Raw genomic sequence first — 16,893 nt, 5'->3', positions numbered from 1 at the left:
TTGGTTTTATTGGTTTATTATTTGTGGTTTTTATTATCTGAGTTATTTAGCTTTTTATTCAGCAGCTCTCCAGTTAGCAATTTCAACAATTTGGTTGCTAGGGTCCAAATTCCCCTAGCAACCATGCACCGATTTGAATAAGAGACTGGAATATGATCAGTAGAGGCCTGAATAGAAAGATGAGTAATAAAAAGTAGCAACAACAATACATTTGTTGCCTTACAGAGCATTTGTTTTTTAGAAGGGGTCAGCGACGCCCATTTGAAAGCAGCAAAGTGTCAGAAGAAAAAGGCAAATAACTCTAAAACTATTAAAAAATAAATTGAAAAATGTATTAGAATTGGCCATTCTATAACATACTAAAAGTTTCCTTAAAGGCGAACCACCCCTTTAAAGGGCCAGAGTATGATAAATCTATAAAATCTTAGAAGTTTTTGAAAAACTAGAATCGAATTTCAACAACTTCCTAGTCGAATTTGACAGTTTTGACCATAAAAACCCTTGATAAATCTGCCCTTGTTACAGACAGTACAGTTGGACTGGTTCCGGTGAGCTCAGCACCGCAGCGTACGTAAAAGCACGGACATTGGAAATTGCTTCCCCTTTATGATTACGTATCAAAAAGTTGCAACTGTCATAGACAAGGTTCCGTGGCCACCTCTAACTGTACACACCTACATTACGCCAGCTATATTGATGAGGGCAGCAGGACGCTGGATCCAAACTGGCACATTCTCAAGAGGGAAGATGAGCTGGCAGTTTGGTAGGAGATGTATGAATATGCTGCAAACGTCTGGGCCAAGACAGCTTCACTCCCAGGCTGAGGGACAAGTTTGCCCACATGCCGATTGACCGTAGCCCTTCCATCTTGTGTTGACTCTTGTTGCCAAGTGCAAGGGGTCCGCGTTAATCGATCTTTTCAACTTTCCCAATAATCTTCTCCTCGTAAATGGGCAGAATCATGTCGTCCTCTCGCACCTCTTCGAATACCACTCCGCAATCAAATTCATCGCTTACTTTCTTAAAGTAATACCTGGGGAGAAATAAAATCGGCATTCCTTCATTTATGAGTGGGACACAACAAGCTAAGGCTAACATGAAGCCTTTAAAGGGGTTGTTCACCTTTAAGTTAACTTTTAGTATGATGTAGAGAGGGATATTATATTCTGAGACAATTTGCAATTGGTTTTGATTTTTTATTATTTGTGGGTTTTTTTTTTTTTTTTTTTAGTTATTTAGCGTTTTTTCCCCCAGCAATCTGGTTGCTAGGATGCAAATTACCCTAGCAACCATGCATTGATTTGAAAGAGAGACTGGAATATGAACAGGGGAGGCCTGAATAGAAAGAGTAATAAAAAGTAACAATACATGTGTGGCCTTACAAAGCATTTTGTTTTTTAGATGTCAATAGAGTCAAAACAAAAACAATAAAAAATAAATAATGAAGGCCAATTCAAAAGTTGCTTAGAATTAGCCATTCTATAACATACTTAAAGGGGAACTATCGCGAAAATGAAAATTATATTATAAGCTTCATCATACTGAAATAAGAAACTTTCTAAATACAATCAATTAAATGTTCTGTATTGTTTCTAAAATAATCAATAATCTCAGCATCTGTTTCTCTTCATTCTGTCTTCATGCAGCAGTTGGGTGTCAGATATTCATTGACAGTTAGATCCAATATATCTTATAGGGGGGCTCCTTTTGCCTAGAAGATGTATTAGAGCTCACTCTATTAAACTCACCAGACATCATGTCTCTCTACATGCAGAATTTGCGCAAAAGGCAGTTATTTTGTTTGTACTGGAATCAGTTATTTGAGTGAGCTCTAATACATCTGCTAGGAAAGGAGCCCCCCTATAAGATATATTGGATCATTCATCTGACACCCAACTGCTGCATGAAGACAGAATGAAGAGAAACAGATGCTGAGAGAGGAATAGTGAATAAAAAATTGATTATTTCAGAAACAGTACAGCATTTTTAATTGATTGTATTTAGAAAGTTTCTTATTTCAGTATGAGGAAGCTTATATTAAATTTTCATTTTCGTGATAGTTCATCTTTAAAGTTAATTTAAAGGTGAAGTACCCCTTTAAACAGGAAACTTGCTGTCTGGGTCACAGGGGAAAACACATGGAAGAGGCCACATGACTATAGCAAGATTCCCTGACATCATTATAAAGCAATTATCTCTAATGGCAGGAATTACCTATAGTTTCCTTTCTTGGTGAGCAGCTCCTTGAACTGTCCCAGGGTTACCACGCGCCCTTTAACCATGGTCCGGTACGGGATGGGTTCTCCACAGAAGTAATAGGCCACTACGATGTTTTCACACGGCTGGGACGGTGAACTCACAGTCTTTTTCTGCGGCTTCAACCTGTTACAGAGAGGGGGAAAGCAAATCCTTAGAAACACAAATGATTCAATCATGTAAAGTGGTGCTTCCAGGTCGTGTAATGCTGTGTATGGAACCCCTCCCATTGTGTTCAGATACAATGCTTGTCATATGTATATACAGCATAATATAAATACACTCAGAGGATAAAGCGAGTTTAAAAAAACAAAAAAACAACCTATATATTTCAGGATAATGGGTTTCCGGATCATGGATCCCATACCTGTACTGAACTTGATTCTTTACACTTTGCTAAAGCAGCGATCCTAACGTTGCATCAGATGTTTAAAGGAGAAGGAAAGGTTAAAATTAATTAAGCCTTATCAGAAAGGTCCATCTAAATATACCAGTAAACCCCCCAAAGTAGAGCTGCTCTGAGTCCCCTGTCAAAAGAAACACCACATTTCTTTCCTTCTATTGTGTACACATGGGCTTCTGTATCAGACTTCCTGCCTTCAGCTTAACCTCATTGCCCTGGGCAAGAGCATGCTCAGTTTGCTCCTCTTCCCCACCCCCCTCCCTTCTCTACTGTAATCTGAGCCCAGAGCAGGGAAAGACTCAGGCAGGAAGTGATGTCACACCATGTTAATACTGCAGCTCCTATCCCAAACAAACAGAGAGTTTCTAGAGCTTTTTACTCAGGTATGGTAAAACATTCTACAGAATAAATATAGCATTCTAGCTTGCACTATTGCAGCTAATCTATTGGCAATAAAATGCCTCCATAGCTTTCCTTCTCCTTTAATACTGATACTACACACAGCTGATCTAAATATCTGTTATAATAGTGAATAAAGTACCCCCTATTGTAAAATTTAAGGATATGATAAGTCACCAAGGAGTTCCATAACTATGGATGCACCAAATCCACTATTTTGGATTTGGCCGAACCCCCCGATTCCTTTACAAAAGATTCGGCCGAATACTGAATCCTAATTTGCTATGTAAATTAGGGGTTGAAAGGGGAAATTTTTTTCACTTCATTGTTTTGTGACAAAAAGTCCCGCGATTTCCCTCCCGACCCTAATTTGCATATGCAAATTAGGATTCAGTTTGGCCGGGCAGAAGGATTCGGCCGAATCCGAATCCCGAACTGAATCCTGGATTCGGTGCATCCCTATCCATAACTATATAAAAGCACAAGGCCGAAGGTCATGGAACTCCTCGGTGACTTATAATATAGTGAATAAAGTACCCCCTCTAGTAAAATATAAGGATATCATGTTACTCAAGAGTTCCATGACCATATAAAAGCATGAGGCTGAAGGCCTGAAGACACAGGTCATGGAACTCAGAGGGAACATCTAATATCCTCATATTTTGCAACAGGGGGTACTTTATTTATTATAATACACAAGTTTCAGTGAGGCATGAAATTATATCAGAATTCACCGTTTATAACTGATGACATCAGAACTCACCGTTTATAACTGATGACATCAGAACTCACCGTTTATTACTGATGACATCAGAACTCACCTTTTAGAAGGATATAATTTACAAGATATTCATGACTTTTGTGTGTTATATCCTCATATTTTCCAACGGGGATACTTTATTTATTAGAATACACAAGTTTTAGTGAAGTGACTAAAATTACATCACTACTCACCGTGCATAACTGATGACATCACTAGTCAGCGTTTATAAGGATATAATTTACAAGATAATAATTGCTTTTGTGTATTATATCATTACTATTTATAATCAATTAACAAAAAATCCTTGTTTTTTTCCCATGTCATGCTTATGAAAAAGCCAAATAAAATTGCTAAATAAATGCTCCAAGAGGGGAGAATGTAAGACCATACAGAATGAAATCCGCAGGTCCAGCATCTCGACAGCTGAAGGGCTGAATCTTATTCAGGGATTTATTAGTACTGGTATGGGATCTGTTATCTCATTATCCATAAATTTCCGAATAACGGAAAGGGGTCTCCCATAGACTCTATTATAATCAAATAATCCACATTTTTACAAATTATTTCCTTTATCCCTGTAATAATAAAACAGTAGCTTGTACTTGATCCCAACTAAGATATAAGTAATCCTTATTGAAGGCATTGTGTCTTAGTGTGTGCCCTGACCCTTAAGGTATGAAGATCCAAATTATGGAAAGATCGGTTATCTGGAAAACCTCAGGTCCCGCACATTCTGGATAAAAGGGGGTGGGTGTGTGTGTGTGTGTGTGCGTGCATGCGTATATATCCGATGAATATTCCAATATGGTATTATTCAAACAAGCGTACGGTTTATTGTATCCAATGTTTCAGTCCCATACGGAACCTTCAATGTTTACTCTTTTGTGGTCTTGCACCAGGATCTATTTTGAACTTAAGGTTGTGCGCTCCATTTGCTGTTTATATATAAATATATGATTTCTTTTTTTAATTTTAAAAATAGATATGCAAAAGTACATTTTGCCTGTGGTTTAGAACTTTTACACAGTGTTCCTTTATACACACAGCCCTATGGCAACACCAAGGAGCTAGCCAGCTTCTGACACCACCCCAGCAGGCAAGTAAAATGGTATATTCCCCCCCCCCCCCGAGTTTGCCTTCTGCTGTGATTTAAATGGGAAAGCAACAGCAATGATATAAACCTACTAAATCTCCACCAAGATAGGGGATTAAAGGGCAAGCAAACTGTAGGGCTTTATGTGAATTACAGTCAATGGCACGGACACGATACGGTGGATTTTCACAGACCATCTTGTAATCTGACCAGAGCACTGGCATATAAGAAAGTAAAGAGGTGCTGGTGTAGCTCCCCTGTACTAAGCACTGGTCCAGTGGAATGGGCTTCAAGTTCAAATAAGCGGAACAGAGATAGAAAGATACACGGCGTTTGGTCACTTCTGTTCAAACTGCGGGACAACTGGCCCACTAGCATGGAGAATGAGCCAGTGTACAGTCACCTTAATGGAACAGTTCATTGTACAAATAAAAACTGGGTAAATAGATAGACTGTGCAAAATAAAAAATGTATCTAATATAGTTAGTTAGACAAAAATGTAATGTATAAAGGCTGGAGTGACTGGATGTGTAACATAATAGCCAGAACATTACTTCCTGCTTTTCAGCTCTCTAACTCTGAGTTAGTCAGTGACTATAAGGGGGGCCACATGGGACATAACTGTTCAGTGAGTTTGCAATTGATCCTCAGCATTCAGCTCAGATTCATAAGCAACTGATATGACCCATGTGCCTCCCCTCAAGTCACTGATTGGTTACTGCCTGGTAACCAATCAGTGGAAACCAAGAGAGCTGAAAAGCAGGAAGTAGTGTTCTGGCTATTATGTTACACATCCAGTCACTCCAGCCTTTATACATTACATTTTTGGGTAACTATATAAGAAACATTTTTTTTGGACAACCTATCTACAAAAGTTGGTGGAGGATGCATGGAGAGGGCTGGAGAACCAAATGTGGAGTCATCGTACACTAGAAGCAGTTTATCCCAGTTCTACGGAATGCTACTAATGCAAGGGTAAAGGTGGGCATAAATCTGTTTATTTAGCAAGGTTGCCAAACAGGGAGGGGTCTCCACCCAATCTGACCACCTTCACAAAAGGCCAAAGGGGGAAATCCAATGGATCGGCCCAGCCCCAGACTGATTTATAACAACCATGACCTTGTGAGAGAACGGCATCATTGTGATAATACAGTCTGTATCAGACTTCCTGTTTTCAGCTTAAACCTCCAGAGCTAGGGCTTGAGCATGCTCAGTTTGCTCCTCTCTACCTGTCCCCCACCCTTCTGTAATCTGAGCCCAGAGCTATGCGTAAGCAGGGAGAGACTCAGGCAAGAAGTGATGTCACACCAAGCTAATATTGCAGCTGCTATCCTAAACAAAAAAAGGCAGTGTCTAGAGCTGTTTACTGTATTCTAAAGAATAAATATAGCATTCAAGCTTGCACTGTTGTGGCTAATTTATTGGCAATAAACTGCCTTGGTAGCTTTACTGTTCCTTTAAAGGAGAATTTAACCTTAACAATGAATGTGGCTAAAAATTTCATATTTTATATACTGAACTTATTGCACAAGGCTAAAGTTTCAGCTTGTCAATAGCAGCAATGATCCAGGACTTCAAACTTGTCACAGGGGGTCACCATCTTGGAAAGTGTCTGTGACACTCACATGCTCAGTGGGCTCTGATTGGCTGTTGAGAAGCTAAGCTTAGGGCTCGTCACTAATTATCCAGCAGAAAATGAGCTTCCCCTGTAATATAAGCTGATGCTACAGGTTTGCTGATTATTAAATTCTGATGCTAATTGCACTGGTTTCTGTGCTGCCATGTAGTAATTATCTGTATTAATTACTAATCAGCCTTATATTGTGACATTTCTATTCTATGTGTACTGTATATTGTGAGTGGGTCCCTAAGCTCAGTAAGTGACAGCAGCACAGAGCATGTGCAGTGAATCAGCAGAAAAGAAGATGGGGAGCTACTGGGGCATCTTTGGAGACACAGATCTTTACTGCTAAAGGGCTGTGGTTGTTTTGGCTGGTACAGAAGCCCAAAATATAATGTACAACATTTCTAGCTACTTCTTTAGTTCTCCTTTAGTTCTCCTTTAAGCCTTTTTTTTCCCCATAAAGAAACAGGGAATGGCCATGAAATAGGCTAAATGGTTAGAAGCAAGTGGGCCCACCGACACCTGGGCCCATTGGGATTTTTCCTGGTATCCCGGTTGGCCAATCCGACACTGGACACAGTGCTGTGCAATACATATGATAAACATTATACATGGAGAGCAGTGTAAGAAGCTTGAGATCTGTCAGGAAGGCTAGAAATGAGACGTATACAAGGGGAAGCCTCTACAAAGGGAAAGTGCAAGGGATAAAGTGTTGAATCTACAGACAGGGTTACACATAGAAACAAGAGAGACACATACTCTGCCTCTGAGAGGTCCATGTCGGAGACAGCCGGCACCACATTCAGCAGTGGAATATAAGCTGGCCTGACCGAGCAGCGGCCCCGCTGGATAACCTCTTGAACATACCTAGAGAATAACCTGACATATTAGAAATAGGGTCTTGTTTAAAGCCAAATGATCTAATGCTTGTTGTGAGCCCAAACTAAGGGGAAGCAAAGAGGACAATAAGGTACAACTGCTTTCTGATCTAATATCCGTGAGGGGCAACATGGGACAATAGTTTTAATGTTTGCCTGTAAACATTGTGATATGTTGATGTAACCATAAATAAGTAAGTGGGTAACGGGTTTAATGTTGAAATGGTTCCTCTCATATGACTGGCTCTTGGTCTACAGGTTACTACAGAATACTCAATGTGTTTTAAGGCCATTACACAGTAGATAACAGATAAGTACTACTATAGTTTATATAAACAAGCTGCTGTGTAGCCATGGGGGCAGCCATTCAAGCACAGGATACACAGTAGATAACAGATAAGTACTACTATAGTTTATATAAACAAGCTGCTGTGTAGCCATGGGGGCAGCCATTCAAGCACAGGATACACAGTAGATAACAGATAAGTACTACTATAGTTTATATAAACAAGCTGCTGTGTAGCCATGGGGGCAGCCATTCAAGCACAGGATACAAAGTAGATAACAGATAAGTACTACTATAGTTTATATAAACAAGCTGCTGTGTAGCCATGGGGGCAGCTACTCAAGCACAGGATACACAGTAGATAACATATAAGTACTACTATAGTTTATATAAACAAGCTGCTGTGTAGCCATGGGGGCAGCCATTCAAGGACAGGATACTCAGTAGATAACAGATAAGTACTACTATAGTTTATATAGTCATTCACCCAATACAGGTATGGGATCCGTTATACAGAAAGCTCAGAATCACGGAAATAATCAAATAATCCAAATGTTTAAAACGGATTTCCCTTTTCTTTATAATAATAAAACAGTAGTTTGTACTTGATCCCAACTAAGAGATAATTAATCCTTGTTGGAAGCAAAACCAGCCTATTGGGCTTAATGTTCACATTATTTTATTAGTAGACTTAAGACATAAAGATCCAAATTACGTAAAGACCCCTTATCCGGAAAGCCCCAGGTCCTCAGCATTCTGGATAACAGATCGTATACCTGTATTGGCAGACACATAACAACCCCCAAAATGGGCTAAACAGGAGATCTTTCTCCTAAATATGTGGGGGGGGGGTACAATGGAGTCAGGGGGCTCCTGCCTGAGCTTTGGAACAAATGTGCAACAAGGTGAGATCTCCACTGATAACTAAAAAAAAGTGGTGTATCATAAACCTCCCAGGAGCAAATCCATGGCATTACTGTGCACTCTTTCTCAGGCCCTTAGAGGAAATGCCTATAAAAAATACACTGGAATTGCCTTTATATGGATATATACAAGTGGAAATGTGGCGGAAATGTATCTGCTGTAAAGCACAAATTTCCCCGCTGCCTGGCACGGTCTCCAAACACTAAAGATAATGAGGTACAGGTATGGAACCTGTTATCCAGAATGCTCAGGACCTAGGGTTTTACAGATAATGGATCTTTCAGTAATTTGGATCTTCATACCTTAAGTCTACTAGAAAATCATGTAAACATTAAAGGACCAGTAACAGCAAAAGTTTTTTTTAATATGCAATGAAAAAAAGACACCAACACATATTAAACTTAAAAGTCGCTAAGTTTTTATTAAGAAATACGAAACTCCGCTTGCACTCCTCTTCAGAAAAGGAGATCCATCGTGCGGCTCTCCATTTCTCCTCCCTGCCTTCCTTACTGTAGGTAGCCAGGGAGGAGAAATCAAGCGCCGCACGATGGATCGTCGCCCTGTCTGAAGAGGAGTGCAACTAGAGTTTCGCTAAGTTATTTCTTAATAAAGCCTTTGCGATTTTAAAGTTTAATATGTGTTGGTGTCTTTTTTTTCGTACCATACTAACAAATATTTTAGAAAATTTTTGCTGTTACTGCTCCTTTAAATAAACCCAATAGGCTGGTTTTGCTTCCAATAAGGATTAAAGGAAAACGAAATCCTAAATAAAGAAGTAGGTAGAAATGTTGTACAATATGTTTGTGCTTCTGTACCAGCCCAAGGCAACCACAGCCCTTTAGCAGTAAAGATCTGTGTCTCCAAAGATGCCCCAGTAGCTCCCCATCTTCTTTTCTGCTGATTCACTGCACATGCTCTGTGTTGCTGTCACTTACTGAGCTGGAGAATCACAATATACAGTACACATAGAATAGAAATGTCACAATATAAGGCTGATTAGCAATTAATACAGAAAATTACTACATAGCAGCACAGAAACCAGTGCAATTAGCATCAGAATTTAATAATCAGCCCTGTAGCATCAGCTTATATTACAGGGGAAGCTCATTTTCCGCTGGATAATTAGTGGCGACCCCTAAGCTTAGCTTCTCAACAGCTGCTCAGAGCCCACTGAGCATGTGAGTGTCACAGACACTTTCCAAGATGGTGACCCCCTGTGACAAGTTTGAAGTCCTGGATCATTGCTGCTATTGACAAGCTGAAACTTTAGCCTCGTGCAATAAGTTCACTATATAAAATATGACAGTTTTGCCACGTTCATTTTTAGGATTTAGTTCTCCTTTAATTATATTCTAGCTGGGATCAAGTACAAGCTACTGTTTTATTATTACAGAGAAAAAGTAAATCATTTTTAAAAATTTGGGTTATTGGATTATAATAGAGTCTAAGGGAGAGGGCCCTTCTGTAATTCGGAGCTTTCTGGATAACAGGTTTCCGGATAACGATACTTGCAACCAAGAGATCCTCCTATAATGGGTGTCCCATGGCACCAACAAACTAGTGCTTAAAGGTAGCAGCTTATCTTCGGAAATCATCCCCCTTTTATATGGCATTTCACAAAAAGGGAACAGCTTATCTTATCCAATATAAATACCTTTCCTCCCTGCGGCTAAAGGATATGTTTCAGTATGGCTATGTACTTACAAGTAGGGTTGCCACCTTTTCCTTAAAATTTTTACCGGCTGGTGAGGGATGGGAACAAAAAGGGGCAGAGTGTGATGGCAAAAGGGGGGTGCCATTACATAAAAGGGGGCAGGACCAAGGCACAGATTTTAAAACGGAGAACAAAAGTTACATTTCCAGGGGATTGGGGGCAGGCCAAGGGGTCTTTTTAAGGGTATTACAAATTTACCGGCAGCTACATTGCCGGTAAATTTGTAATACCAGCCCCGGCCTTGGCAGGTGTTTTCCCGGGTAGGCCGGTAAAAGATTGGCAGGGTGGCAACCCTACTTACAAGTCTAGCGTGGTCCCTTCAGAAACAGCCAGAAGAACCTGCTGTACTCATGAGTGAGCCTCCAGCTAAATACAAGGTCTGGCCTGGGCTGTCTTGAGAGTGGGTGGCTGCTCTCAACAATCACAGAGAAGCAGATGTAGATTGTTAGGAAGGGTGGAAATTGGTGAAAGTAACCCATTCAGTCTGTTGCTGACACTGTCAGTAGTTATATCTGAACTCATGGGCAGGATACAGATATAGAACTATAAATCTAGTATAGGTAATTCTAAAACAACTGGACTTGCTGAGTAATCATTAAAGACATTTCACTCCTCATCCGAGCAGCTTCATTAGTTCAACTGACTGGTGTGGGAAGTCCTCAGCATATAAACTCTTCCACTAATCCAATCACAGCGGCACATTGTAACTCTTCAGAGAGGCGACACCTGAAATTCACAGAGGTGTGATTATGTGGGATGATTACCAAGGTATCATGCAACTCCTAGAAACAGGTGTTACACGTGAGAGCTGTGATTGGATAAGTGGAAGAGTTTATATGCCGAGGACTTCCCACACCAGTTGAACTGAAGAAGCTGAGTAGTGAAATGTCTTTAATGATTACACAGTAAGTCCAGTTGTTTTAGAAATACTTACCAGATATACCATGACCTGGATAAATGGAAATCTTCATAGTGATATATGGCTGTAACATTGCCCTGCTACGGTTCCAGGGAGATCAATGACAGCATATAAACATGCGCCACATCTCACCCATCATCAGTCTAAAAACTGAAGAAAAGTAGTAAAAAAAAACAATAGAGTGGGACTTGATACCTTTGTTTCTGGGGCATCTTCGCAGCTCTTTTCTCCTCTTCCTCAAGACGTCTCCTGGCTTCTTCCAGCTGTGTGAGAGGATTAGGGGCAGGATTGGGGGGCATGGTGGGATCTTGGATGAAGGGATGGGAAGGCTGTACCACGTTACGGAGCTGAGCGCTGACCCAAGGATGAACTGCACCGGGACGCTCAATAGAAAGTGGTCTGGACAATTCAGGAGGCGGCTGCTTCTTGGCACTAGATGAGCTGTAAGCACAGAATGAGGATTCTTTTTACCTTTTGAGGAAGAAATGAGACAGGCAGGCTTTGTAGAAAGCTCCGTGCATGGGCTAATAACCTGCTGACTATACCTGTACAATCCTTTTGATTTTAGACATCAGCCAGAAGGGCCCCTGTATGTTAACTGCACCCGCTCAAGCAAATAAAAACATGACATATGTAAATAAACCTGACTCACCTGTGGTTACTTTTCTTGTGTCTGCTTATTTCCTTCTCTCCCTCCATTATCCACTGCAAGATCTTCTGGTGTCTCTCCGCATCCTCTGGGACGGCCGGCACCTCATAGCTTGCACTCTCACTCTTCCCTACATCTGCCTTTTTAGCGTTCCTTTTTGAAAGCATGCTGACTTTGCCACTGTGAAAGAAAGACAGACCGGTTACTACTTTAGGACTGCTAATTAAAGGGAAACTATCACGAAAATGTAATATTAGCTTCAGCATACTGAAATAAGAAACTTCTAAATACAATCAATTAAACATTCTGCTTTGTTTCTGAAATAATCAAGTTTATCTTTACTACTCCTCTCAGCATCTGATTCTTGCAGGAGTTGGGTGTCAGATAATTATTGACAGTTATATCCAATATATCTTATAGGGGGGCTCCTTTTGCCTAGAACATGTATTAGAGCTCACTATTAAAATTAGGGATGCACCAAATCCACTATTTTGGATTCAGCCAAACCCCCGAATCCTTCGCAAAAGACTCGCCGAATACCGAACCAAATCCTAATTTGCATATGCAAATTAGGGATGGGAGAAAATGTTTTGAGACAAAAAGTCACACGATTTCCCTCCCCGTCCCTAATTTGCATATGTAAATTAGGATTCGGATTGGCCAGGGAGAAGGATTCGGATTGGCCAGGGAGAAGGATTCGGCCGAATCCGAATCCTGGATTCAGTGCATCCCTAATTAAAATCACATCATGTCTCTCTACATGCAGGATTCGTGCAAAAGGCAGTTATTTTGTTAGATTGTGTTTGTACTGGAATCAGTTATTTGAGTGAGCTCTAATACATCTGCTAGGAAAGGAGCCCCCCTATAAGATATATTGGATCTAACTGTCAATTTTTATCTGACACCCAACTGCTGCATGAAGAGAGAATGAAGAGAAACAGATGCTGAGAGAGGGATAGTGAAGATTAGGGATGCACCGAATCCATTAAGTTGGAATTGGCCGAACCCCCGAATCCTTCGCAAAAGATTTGGACGAATACCGACGCAAATCCTAATTTGCCGAACCAAATCAGAATTCGCATATGCAAATTAGGGGTGGGAAGTGAAAAACATTTTTAACTTCCTTGTTTTGTGAGAAAGTCATGCGATTTCCCTCCCCGCCCCTAATTTGCATATGCAAATTCGGATTCGGTTCGGCCAGAAGGATTCGGCCAAATCCAAATCCTGCTGAAAAAGGCTTAATCCTGGCCGAATCCCACACCGAATCCTGGATTCTGTGCATCCCTAGTGAATATAAACTTGATGTTTCAGAAATGAGGCAGACTATTTAAATGATTATATTTACAAAGTTTCTAATTTCAGTGTGATGAAACTTATATTAAATTTTAATTTTTGCAATAGTTCCTCTTTAAGCTTACAAAGGAGTTTGCTGGATGGAGGGTATACTGGAGGTGGTAGAAAATGGACAAAAATATATTATTTTTTTGGGATCTAACAGACAAATTTTTACTGGATAATGCATTTGCCTGTAATTACCTGTAAGCCAAAGAATCCATAGGATTGGGGGCCATACCCATGCTCTCTGCATAATTGCGTGATTTAGTTGCATAGTTATGAGACTCTGCATTCCAAGGGTAGTTGGTCTGCACTCGTTGCGTTACTTCTGCCTCTATCTGCTCTTTTGGTTTTACTCCGCCGTGATGATGGAGGTGGTGGTAGACGTGCTTGTGATGATGCAGATTACCAGAGTCTACTTTCGATCCGGACTTGGACGAATGCTTTCCATGTCCTGTTTGCATTGTTCCCAGAGACCCAGGAAGGGTCTTGCTTAAATGGCCGTCTGGGGAGCGGGGTTTTGGGGAATGACGTCCAGTACCAGGGGACTGGCATCCCGGGGTTTTCATGACCCGCTGCACATGTTCATCGAGAATAGATTCCGGATTTTCCTCGTGGGCGTCTCGGATTTGCATCCCGACGCATCCCGAGTCAGAATAGCGCGAATTATAGTGATGCATCGGCGGGCCAGAAGGCAACTTGTGGCTAATAATTGAAGGTCCAGAGGAGACATCCCCATCATCTCCTTCTTCTTCCTTTGAAGGGAAAGATAAATGCAAGTTGAAAATTGTCACACAGGTCAAGGTCAATTTGAATAGGGCAGGTATGGACGTCTTTAATTGTAATGTTGGTGCAAATGTTTGAAGTGGCCACTTTTTAATACAAATGTCCAAGGAAGCAAAATAAAGACAAAATAGATCATATAATGCCCTAGACATGAGCCCACCCTTAAACAAATGTGGCATGTCCCTCTAATTCGTTTTAAAAAAACTGTTCACACAAATCTTTAATAGTTCGGATTTTGAAAGCAATACCACTTTAAAAAAAGAAAAGTCGCCAGTGTTTTTTGCAACTTTAATGCATTTTCGGCATACAGGATATGATGTCACTGACATAGGATTGAGGAGGATGAAGCTTCATCTTATCAGGTCTGAGGTGGCGACTGAAACTCTGGTGAAAGAGTTAACGTTCAGCAAAATTCGCACTTCAGTGAATTTGTGGAGTAATGACTGTTCGCCAGAGCGAAAAGTCGCCTCACAATAGGGTGTGAACGAACACTTAACGATCGTCTCGTTCACTAGCAAATTGTCCTAAACGCCTGTTAGTAAATTGGTAATGTCCCTGCGGATGAGATTTCTGGTCACTAGTGAACACCAAAAATGTATGTGTATCAGCTTAATGATGTGCTGTTGTCCTGCACAGGTAAAAGTTCTGCGTTTGCTTTCGCAACACTACTATAGTTTATAAAAACAAACTGCTGTGTAGCCATGGGGGCAGCCATTCAAGCACAGGATACACAGTAGATAACAGATAAGTACTACTATAGTTTATATAAACAAGCTGCTGTGTAGCCATGGGGCCAGCCATTCAAGCCCAGTATACACAGTAGATAACAGATAAGTACTACTATAGTTTATATAAACAAGCTGCTGTGTAGCCATGGGGGCAGCCATTCAAGCCCAGTATACACAGTAGATAACAGATAAGTACTACTATAGTTTATATAAACAAGCTGCTGTGTAGCCATGGGGGCAGCCATTCAAGCCCAGTATACACAGTAGATACAGATAAGTACTACTATAGTTTATATAAACAAGCTGCTGTGTAGCCATGGGGGCAGCCATTCAAGCCCAGTATACACAGTAGATAACAGATAAGTACTACTATAGTTTATATAAACAAGCTGCTGTGTAGCCATGGGGGCAGCACAGCAGATAGCAGATGAAACACCATTGCAGTCTAGAGGGCTCATCTGTTATCTGCTATGTGGCCTGTGCCTTTCCTCCAGCTTGAGTGGCATCCACACACTATTGCAGCTTCTGAAGCAAACACAGAATTTTTACCAGTGCAGGGCAACAGTACATTACATTGTACATGTATGGGGTCCGTTATCCGGAAACCCGTTATCCAGAAAGCTCCGAATTATGTATGTATGAGCAGCTTGTATTATCAGGTACAATTATTAAAGGGGTGGTTCACCTTCAAGTTAACTTTAAAGGGCACCAATCATGACCAAAATAATTTACTAAGTAAATTCACTATGTGATAGTTCAAGGAAGAGTTAGAATTTTTTGTATAATGTAAATGATCAGCTCACTATTCATTCTGTAAGATCTCCCCTGCAGTTCTAGCTGAGGCAGACATCTTGGATTTCACTGGCTCCTCCTACCTATATCTTCCCAGCCAACTGTAGCTCTGAAATCTCGCACATGCTCAGTTGAAATTCCTTGGTTGCTTATCAATCCTTCTAATCTATTTTCAAATCAGCCAAACCTGTGTGTTAGCTGCAGTTCAGTAGTGCTGCCACCTGCTGGAAGTTACTGTGTGCCCTTCATTTGCATAATGACATCACCAGCAGGGGACAAGATAGGGAAATCTCCTGATACTTCTAGTGGAGGAGTTTACTAAAACAAGGCATTCTGGGTAGAATACTCAAAGCATTGTTACAATCTGAGCATGCTCCTGAAATTTGCATATTAGAGTCTGTTATAGTCACAGTATGGCCTCCCTCAGTGAAGGAACCCATTTGACAAAGTAAGGGAAGTTTTTAAAACCTGCAGTTTTTTCGAAAAACGATATATGCAGTTTGATTAAACGTGTTTAGCTTGTACTGGTCAGATTGTTAATATGTGTTTGATTTTGGCTGTGATAGGGTGCCCTTTAAGGGGCACATTTACTATTGGTCGAATATCGAGGGTTAATTAACCCTCGATATTCGACCCTCGAAGTTAAATCCTTGACTTCGAATATCAAAATCGAAGGATTTAGCGCAAATCCTTCGAATCGGACAATTCGAAAGATTTTAATCCATCTATTGAACGATTTTCCTTCAATCCCAAATTGCCTAGAAAGCCTATGGGGACCTTCCCCATAGGCTAACATTGGTGCTCGGGAGGTTTTAGGTGGCGAAGTAGGTGACTGGAGTTTTTTTAAAGAGACAGTACTATGACAATCGAATGGTCGAATAGTCAAAATTTTTTAGTTTGAATCGTTCATTTCGAAGTCGTAGTCGAAGGTCGAAGTAGCTAATTCAATGGTCGATGTAGCCAAAAAAATACTTTGAAATTCAAAGTATTTTTCCTTCTAATCCTTTACTCGAACTAAGTAAATGTGCCCCCTAATATGTTATAGAATGGTCAATTCAATTGGTCTTCATTATTTTTGTTTGATAGATTTTGAATTATTTGCCTTCTATTTCTGATTCTTTCCAGCTTTCAAATGGGGGTCACTGACCCCATCTAAAAACAAAAGCTGTGTAAGGCTACAGATGTATTGTTATTGCTACTTTTTATGCTGCCTTTCTATTCAGGCCTCTCCTATTCATATTCCAGTCTCTTATTCAAATCAGTGCTTGGTTGTTTGGGGAATTTGGACCTTAGCAACCAGACTGCTGAAACCGCAAACTGGAGAGCTGCTGAATAAAAAGCTAA

The 16,893-nt window shown here is 40.5% G+C and overlaps 1 protein-coding gene across 1 annotated transcript in view; it reads right to left on the bottom strand.

Annotated features, from left to right (window-relative positions):
* The window catches only part of axin1.S (axin 1 S homeolog), a 43,482-nt gene continuing 26,589 nt past the window's right edge, over positions 1 to 16,893 (bottom strand). The window contains 7 exon segments of the mRNA NM_001095782.1: positions 1 to 241; positions 269 to 1,033; positions 2,215 to 2,382; positions 7,298 to 7,405; positions 11,455 to 11,700; positions 11,912 to 12,088; positions 13,445 to 13,998. Of these exon segments, the coding sequence (NP_001089251.1) occupies positions 907 to 1,033; positions 2,215 to 2,382; positions 7,298 to 7,405; positions 11,455 to 11,700; positions 11,912 to 12,088; positions 13,445 to 13,998 (1,380 nt within the window). The 3' untranslated portion in view covers positions 1 to 241; positions 269 to 906.

This window comes from Xenopus laevis, chromosome 9_10S (genome assembly GCF_017654675.1).
Source record: "Xenopus laevis strain J_2021 chromosome 9_10S, Xenopus_laevis_v10.1, whole genome shotgun sequence".
Lineage (NCBI taxonomy): Eukaryota > Metazoa > Chordata > Amphibia > Anura > Pipidae > Xenopus > Xenopus laevis.
The sequence above is the reverse complement of the archived record's forward strand: the minus strand, read 5'-3'. Positions and strand labels throughout refer to the sequence as shown.